This window comes from Candoia aspera, chromosome 16, assembly GCF_035149785.1.
Source record: "Candoia aspera isolate rCanAsp1 chromosome 16, rCanAsp1.hap2, whole genome shotgun sequence".
Lineage (NCBI taxonomy): Eukaryota > Metazoa > Chordata > Lepidosauria > Squamata > Boidae > Candoia > Candoia aspera.
In genome coordinates this window covers 7426069-7434772 of record NC_086168.1, presented here as the reverse complement: position 1 = coordinate 7434772, position 8704 = coordinate 7426069, and the positions used below count along the sequence as shown (strand labels likewise).

At 46.2% G+C, this 8704-nt stretch overlaps 1 protein-coding gene across 3 annotated transcripts in view; it reads left to right on the top strand.

The window, feature by feature from the left end:
• Positions 1–2326: 2326 nt before the first annotated feature.
• GARNL3 (GTPase activating Rap/RanGAP domain like 3) overlaps positions 2327–8704 on the top strand; it is a 68418-nt gene continuing 62040 nt past the window's right edge. For 2 of the 3 annotated variants that reach the window (XM_063316507.1, XM_063316505.1), the window contains exon 1: positions 2333–2496. In XM_063316507.1, the coding sequence (XP_063172577.1) occupies positions 2399–2496 (98 nt within the window). In that variant the 5' untranslated portion in view covers positions 2333–2398. Of the gene's footprint in view, positions 2497–8704 lie in introns of all 3 variants that reach the window. The other variant, XM_063316508.1, reaches the window with a different exon arrangement.

The following is an 8704-nucleotide window of genomic DNA, read 5'->3' as shown; positions in this document are numbered from 1 at the left end:
TAGCTCAACAATTAAGCCAGGAGGCAAAACAAAAGATCATATCAAAACCAGAAGGTGAACAGGGAGGCAGCCTTAGAAAGCTGCAGTTCAAACCAGGCTTAAGGGGTACATACATTATTATTATTAGTTAGCTTTATATTCCATCATTCCATCTTGGACCTTAGCACTCCCTCCTCGAATTTTAATTCACAGCAGCAACCCTGGAAGGCCACGCAGCGAGTTTTCATACTTGAGGTGGACGTGAGTGTGTGTGATTCTAAACCAACCCTGAACCATGATGCCACAGTGGAAGTGTGTGTGTGTGTGTGTGTTACCCATGTATTTAACAGGCAGTCCCACCTTCCAAATACTGAATTTCTAGAGATCCAGAGGAAGAACCTGAAAGAAAGACGGGACATCTGAGATCCTCAAGCTGTTGATAAATTATCACTATCAGCATCCCTCAATGGCCACACCACTGTGAAATATTCTGCAGCATCTGGAGGGTGACAGATTTCCCACCCCTGGCCTAACGAAGGAGAATTCTACCAATTCACCCAGCAAGTATTAAACGAAGCCTGACATTTCCCCCTTCAAGACAAAAAGGGGAGGGTCATTGTCAGGGGAGACATCAGAACATCAGGATAGACCATCTCCTGAAGTCCTTCCTTCATCCCCCTCCAAGATCAAAGACGTGGCTTCTGCAAACACCTGTTTGAGAGCCTTGATGTGCATATTTACCCAAGGACTCTGCAGATAAAGTTTTGAGATAACATTCACACTCCCGCTCTCTCCACGGGCAAAGCACTTCAAGGTTAAAGATTTGCTTCAGAGATGCATCACAGTTCCCCTGTGGAGAGGTGACATACATCAGGAAATGAAGGAGAGAAAACCTACAAGGTCACAGTCACCTTGTGCTAATCCCATTGTGCACTTCGTTACTATGATGGTTTTCTTCAGAAGCAACTAATCCACTCTTGTTGGTAACGGTGGATTTGTCTCCCTTGCTGTGGTGTGTCCGAACTGTTCTAACTGGAAGGCTGAAGAGGGGGGTCTTTTTAACTTTGATCGTGATCAGGACAGCGAATCATAACCATTCCCCCCTTTTTGCTCACCTTGGAAGCTAAGCATCGGCCAGAATAAAACAGACGCTGAACGTCTCATTTCCCACAGTCCCAGTGGTTGTGAAACTGAGTTCGGGCTGCAAAGTCACAAACGAGAGGTGGCCGCACTACTTAGGACAACCCACATTAAGCCAAAGGATATTGGAAGGGAGTCAAAATGTTCAGACAGTCATAGCTCTGGTGTTTGGATTAAGGAGCAAGCAAGGACTGGCGCTGAGCCCTTGGTTTCTTCTCAAACTTGAGAAGCCTGCCAGTGTTCTGCCTTGCATGCAAACCAGGCCTCGTGGCTTGTTCAGCCATCCATTGTTGAACCTTCGCAAGAGTTGTGCTTTGCTGATGTTCCCAAAAGAAGGGGAGTCATAATCTCCCAGCAGGGGGAAGCACCAATGTGGTTTCCACCCAACCAGGAGAGGAAGGGCAAGACTCAGGCTGTGTTTGCCATCATGGCGAAACTGGTTACTGAATCTGCCCATTCGTAGGGTTGGCACAATACCCCCAGCCAAAACCTAAGCAAGGAGGTTGAGTGGGCCAAAGGGGTTCAGCCGTACAACAGACACACCGCCCAAGTTCAACTGGCCAGGCTGAACCCCTTCTGCAAATGCAGCCACTGGGTCTCCAGCATGCGTGAACCTACCTAGTGGCAGGCAGCTCCTGTTTCATGCCAGTCCTTTGCCAAGGGACATTTTTTAAAGAAATATTAATTTATTTATAAGATCTATAAACCACCTTATTCCAGAGCCTCCAGGCTATACAAGACAGTGCAAAGAACAATTTTTTAAAAATTAATAAAACAATATAAATACAAATAATGGTATGGAAAGAGCAGGCTGCTTTGGAAAATAAGCAGAGTTGAAATGTCCGTTTACAGGGCATCTTGGCTTGGCTTTTGGGGAGGTGACGGTCGCCCGCACGGGAAGAGAAGGCAAGGCGGGCCGCGCGCAGGGTGTCTGAGCACGTGCAGAGAGCCTCAGCCTCTCGCCTTTTGGCGTCTTAGGGCGAAGGGCTTCGATGCAGGAGCGGCGATGAAGGACTGGAGCGGCGCCAGGTAGGGGCCAGCCTTGGGGCTGGGACTTGGGGGCCTCTCTCTTCGCCATCCCCTCCTTCCCCTCCTCTTTTTTCCGGGCGCCCCTCGCCAAAACGGGGCGGATCCAGGCGCTGGGAGGGAAGGAGAAGCGGCGCAGAGAGGCAGAGAAACCCAGCCGGGGACAGCCAGCCAGGCAGCCAGCCGGCCGGCCGGCCCCAGCTCGCTCGCTCCTCCCGCTGGCCCGGGCCGCCCCCAGCGCAAGACCTCGGCGATGGCGCTCGAAGCGGCCCCCTTGTCCCGGCTGAGAAGCCGGCGCGCCGCCCTGCTGAGAAAGGGGGTCAGCTTTGAATGCGAGAGCGAAGGAGACCAGTAAGTGAGCGGGGGAGGGGGCGACTCGTGAGATGAGGCTGGGGGCGGGGGGGAGAGGAAGGAAGGTTTGCAGAGACCCAGCGGGAATCTGAGCGCGGCTCCCCCCGCGTTTGGGTTTGCGTCTCGGGCTTGCCACGTTGGGATGGAGGAGAGCGGCGGCGGGTGCGGCGGGTGCGGCGGCTTAGAACTGCTGCTGCGAGGGAACCCTCGGCGAGCTTCAACTTTTCCCCAATCTCGTGCCTTCCGGACAGGCTGCACTCCATCTCCCATCCTCCTGTGCCCCCGTGGGCCGCGCGTGGTTCGCTCCGGCTACACATGGTGGGACTCAGCAGCCGCTGGCACGGGGACAGTGGTTGGTTAGGGCGGGTGGCAAAGCTGAAGCAACCTTTCCCCCAGCTGGGTTGGACTACGAGACCTGTCGGGCTGGCCAGCGCTAGCCTGAGAGGTAGCATAGCCAGCACTAGGATCTCGGTTAAAGCACCAGCTTGGGAAGGGGCTGCAGACTTAAAGCAGCCTTCACCAACCTGTGTGGTACTACAGTACCCACTATTCTCAACTAGCATGATGGTGCCAGGTGGGGTGGTAGTGCGACACATCTGGGAGATGCCAGCTTGGGTGAATGGGTGCTAGGAGTGGTTGAGCACTCTGATTCCTTGCCATCATCCTCAGCCAAGCCAGTCCTATGGGGAAGGGGTGTTTGATTGGGGTCAGGGGAAAAGGTGATCAAGATCTGCTGTTGACCTCTGAACAATCTGCAGTAAGCCAACAAAAGTTCCCGATTGCCCTTATCTAAGAAAAGAGCTTCCTTCTTTTGCTAAATTAGGTTGTTGGGATGAAAAGAAAAATGTTACAGAGGTATGGTTGGAAACCAGGTGTGTATAATCTTGCAGACTTGATTCTGGTCAAGAAATTCCTGGACTGAACCTATGCTCAGAGGCACTTTCTTCCTTGCTTCATAGACAGTGTTTGTTCCTCCCAACCACCATCTTGCATTTCCAACTAGGATTTCTGTTCAAAGCAAAGTAGACAAGCTTTATGTTCACTTTTCCTTTGGATAGTAACAGACAGCCTTTCATTTATGCAAGATAAACTAAACTCACCCAGCTGTGTTTGCACCCTCTTCTGAATGGGGCTGTAAGCTTTCTCCCCAACTTCTATCCAGATAGCCTCACAACACCTAATTGCCTGCAGGTACCACACTGTTCTGGTAAATTGGATTTTGAAACTGGATTAACAGTTTCAGAGAGGAGAGAATTGCCCTTCCTTCCTTCCTCTTCTTCTTCTTCTTCCTCTTCCTCTTTCCCTATTTTGATTGGCACAATATTTGTGGATATTATTTATTTATTTATTTATTTTCTATCCCGCCTTCATTATTTTTATAAATAATTCAAGGCAGCAAACATACCTAATACTCCTTCCTCCTCCTGTTTTCCCCACAACAACCCTGTGAGGTGGGTTGGGCTGAGAGAGAGTCACTGGCCCAAGGTCACCCAGCAGCAGCTTAGTAGCAGGGCACTTGCAGTGGGTGCAAAAGATCCCCATTTAAATTCCTGCAATCCCTCATTTTAAAGGAGATGGAATTGGCAAGGTTAGGAGAGATCTTGCAAGTGGACAGCCAAGTCATGATTCTGGAGGAGACAGATGAGTGTCCTGACTTGGAAGTTTCATGGGCCCAGTTTCTTAAAAGAGAGATTTAAAAGTAACATGGGATTTACTGAGAAAAGATAATAGATAGGGCAATTAATACTATTAAGAGATTTGGAGAAGAGTCCATGTATCAAAGTCCATGTATCAAAACAATCATAACGATTGATAATCATTGTTGAGGGACCAACAATAAAGGATAGGTTCCTAAAGACACATTGACTAGTCAGACTTGGAATTAGATTGGCTGGCTCAGACTAATCCTTGGAGTTAATGAGTAATTTTGAAAATTGATCCTTATATTTGATTGATTGATTGATTGATTGATTGATTATGTGCCATCAAGTCACTGTTGACTCTTAGTGAGCACATACTGTAGATAGATTTTCTTCATGATGATCTTCTCTAACCTGGTCCTTCAGCTCTTCCAGTGGTATCCCCATCAATACCGTAACTGAGTCCATCCACTTTGCTGCTGGTCGTCCTCTTTCCTTCCACCTTTCCCAGCATTACAGCCTTCTCTAGAAAGCTGGGTCTTTGCACTGACTGGCTGATTGATTGATTATGTGCCATCAAGTCATGTTGACTCTTAATGACGACATAGATAGACCTTCTCCATGATGATCTGTCCCAACCTGGCCCTTCAGCTCTTCCAATGGTGCACTCATCGCCTCTGTAACTGAGTCCATCCCCCTTGCTGCTGGTTGTCCTCTTCTTCTCTTTCCTTCCACCTTTCATGTAGCCACAGCCTTCTTGAGAGAGCCAGGTCTTCTCATAATGTGTCCAAAGTAGGATAATTTGAGCCCAGATCCTTATATTTATATTGTCTATATAACCTCAGTGCATCAAACCCAGGAAGGTTGGCAACACCAACAAAGGCCTTGGGTACAAAAAGGAGATGAAAGTAATATGTGAATAGCAGGCTCTAAACTGGGAGTGTTCTAGCTGGCATTTGCCCTGTACATGAACTGGCAAGGCTTAGCTAAGGTCCGTTGCAGTGTGCATCTCTCAACAAGCTTCAGAATCTCCTTCATGCACAAGGGTGGCTTGGCTTGGAAAAGATTCTCCAGAAATAGACTTTTTGACACCCATCGAAGTAGGTCAACATTCTGCCACCTGGTGCCTCCCAACGTGTCAATTGCCACTTCCTGCTGGGTGGGGGATTATCGGGCAAATCATCTCACTTTAGACTGCTTCAAAAGGACTTCTTCAAGCTTGGGTAAAATGGGCAGCAGGATGGCAAGTGAAGTTCCTAGGAGGCACGTGCAGAGAGCAATGTCTGCCGGAGCAAAATGCTGCAGCTCTTCGGGTACTGTGAGAGAATAAAAATGACCGGGATTAACAAAGAAAACTAGCTTGAGGTTCTGGCAGGTGGTGCAATGAAAAATCGACTCAGCCTTTGCTGGTGGCAAGGAATCTGTGCTAGGAGTGTTGCACAATAAGACAGCATGCATGCAGAGTTATATAAATCAGGGATTTGTATTCAGCAGCCTTTTATTGGCCAGGGTGAAGAGTTAATATTTCTGACGGTGTTGTAGGAAATATGAAAGCATAGAGAAAGGGAAGGTCCAGAAGGAGTGATTCTGGGTCACACACATCAGCAGAAGGGGAATTTTCAAGGTTATTCTTTTCCAGGATCTTTGCAGGGAGGGGCAGAATGCCATATTTGCTCAACAGTCGTGCTAAACTTATTCTAGGGGTTGCGATGTGGTTTTTGGTGTTTCCTGCCTCCACGTGGTAAAAATCAGCCTTGCAATTTTTCCCACTTGTGGTTAGAGTTCAGCGGGTGGGGTTTGGATTGCAGGTGATCCTGGGGCCTGAGGTTGCCCCCACCGATACAAATACAAATGTCTCTGGACTTGGAATATGGTGTGCAGTTCTATCTGGACTCCCTTGAACACTATTCTTCAGTGTCTGAGGTCCAGGAGAGAATGCCCCCAACCCAGAGAAAATGTCTAAAGAGCTGTCACACAGGATAGGAGTTTATGGAAGTGTATATGATGGAGAATATTTATCGACTATCAACTACCCCCCCCCCAACAACAACAAACAAATCTTAGGGTCATGTAATGAAATGGACAGGTGGGCTGTATATGCAGGCCAATGAAAACTAAATATTTCTCTGTAGGCTGTCTAACTCAATTATGAATGAAAGCATTGCCTCGAGATGGCTTTAAAAGGATGATCAAATGAATGTGGGGAATGGAAGAGATCTATTAGACTGACTGGTTAAACCCAACTGCTCTATGAGAAGCAGTTGGTAACCAAATATCTGTTTCTGGAAACAAGATATATTGGACAGGGCTCCTGGGCCCTCCTGGGTATTCCTTTTTCCCAAAGTCCTTCCTAAGTATTCCTTACTTGGCTTAGGAAGATCTAGACCAAGTTGTGCCATTTCTTTAAAAACTCTTAACGTTCTGATCTGTAATTTAGTTTTGAAACAGAATGCAAGCTTCGTTGTAAGCGTGCCAAGACCTCGGGGTTGTTTAAAACAACAGCAGAACAAGGTGGCACAGGAAGGCTTCTGGGCTCTTCCAGCTTGGACGTTTTGAGGCCAGCAGCCAAGGTTAAGACATTGGGGCAGCTGTGTGTTGGCCCTGCAACATGTGTTTAAGTTTTGAAAAGAAAAGAAGCGAATTGCTGCTTAATTTAAAGAATTGGAAAGAAGGATTTGCTAAAGGTTGCTAAAAGAATCACAGGAAATATTCTTCCCTGCCCCAGGTTCTTTAATAGAGATGGATTAGAAGGGCAGTGGATTGAAACCATGAAATGATAATTCACTTCAGAGTTATCTAGAGTTTTCCAGCCACTAAATGAAAAAATAAGACCATCTTTGCTTGTGCCTTTGTGGTTAGAAGAGCATGATACAAAAGGAACTGTGTGTGCAGAGGGAAGAGGAAAGAGGAAAGCAAACACATTTAGCCATCAGTTCAAAAGTTGCATAAACTTAGTGCCAGCATCTGAGCTGGATAAATTGGCTTCTTAAAGTACACCCTGTACACAACCTGGTAATGTTTGAACCCCTGGAAGATGGCACAGACCAGAATGTGCTTCTTTTCAGCTTTACCTTTTTGGTCCCAATCTTCTGGCTGGAAGGGGGAAGCAGATGGCTTATGGATGCTCCTTTTCTGGCTGATGGATGGAACCAAGCTGGTCTCTCTAAAGCCAGGATACATTGCTATCCCGTTTGCTAATTGCCGGTGAATTAATCTCTCTACCCATTACCTGTTCTTAGAGTGTTATGTTACACAGTTTTGGAATGGCTCCCCTAATTATTATAATGCCTTCTCTGATTATTATTCCTTTCTTTCCTCTGCCTCTTGAATGTGTTGTTGTTTTTTGTTTAACAATGATATAGAAGAAAGAAAGCCCATAGATTAAGCTTTCTCTAGCACAGAGACAGAAATTCTTTATCTGTTGAATTTCTAATTTTTTTAAGAAAGGGTTTATTGGAGCTGTTCCTGAGCTGGTATTGATTATAATAGTTATGATTTGTTTCTACTAATTTCTTTCTCTTTTCATTAAGTTTTTAAGGAAGGTTTTTTCTTTTCTTTTCTTTTTTATTTGTTTGTTTTGCAAGGCTACAAGGAAATATACCCATCCTTTTGGAGTCACACGCTTTTGGCAGCCCTAACTGAAATTCTTGAAAATTACAGGCTTAACTGTATGGAAATGTAGGATTTCTTTGCGGCAAAATCCCTTTGAAGGCTTTTGAGCCAGTGTGTGATGAAAGGAGACTTTTCATGTTTTTGCCAGGGCCATGGGCAGAAAATACCCGCTCAGTGGGTTTGCACCAGCTCAGTGTCTTGCATCTGATTCCCATCCATTATTTTTAAAATGATTTTGAAAGTTCTAGGTCAATGCTTTATTTGTATAGGTTTGCATGGGTAAATATTTGCATTCCAATAGCAGGATGGTGTGTGTGTGTGTGTAGGGAAATATAACAGTAACACTTTGTGCTTCCTCCTTCTCTCCACTTTTTAAAAATGCTGACATTTTTCTTAGACCGCATGACTTTTGCTTTGCTGAATGTATAAGCTGGTCCACAAAATGGGAGAAGAAATGAAAGGAACACACACTGCTTAACTTGGGATTATGAATGAAACTAGTTGCTTGGATCCCCAGAACATAATACACCACAAATTACCCTAGTGGTTGTGTGAATGCAGCCACTGCATGTAAAGTTTTAGTATAGTTAGGAGTACAACCCCACATCTCTGGAGGATGAAAGGTGGACCTCTGGGTTGATTTGTAAGAGATCCCAAAGTGACTACTGGATTTCTCTTTCGCCTGCTAAATTGAGGTCAACCAGGAGAAGACATTTGTGTGCGAGGACTATGAATTCACCACTGGTTCAGAGAAATCATGGAAGAAGCTGTGTGGGAAATGGAAGGCTTAGAAATGGAGGACAAGGTTGTCTGGCATGCCCCATAACATTCCATGAAGCAGGCATGTTTGGTTGTGCAGCGGAAGCATTAAATCTTTGTGCTGGAGCATTAAATCTTATGGTTGCCACCATTATGCAGTTGACCTGAGTTGATGGACCTTGGAAAGAAGGCCCTAA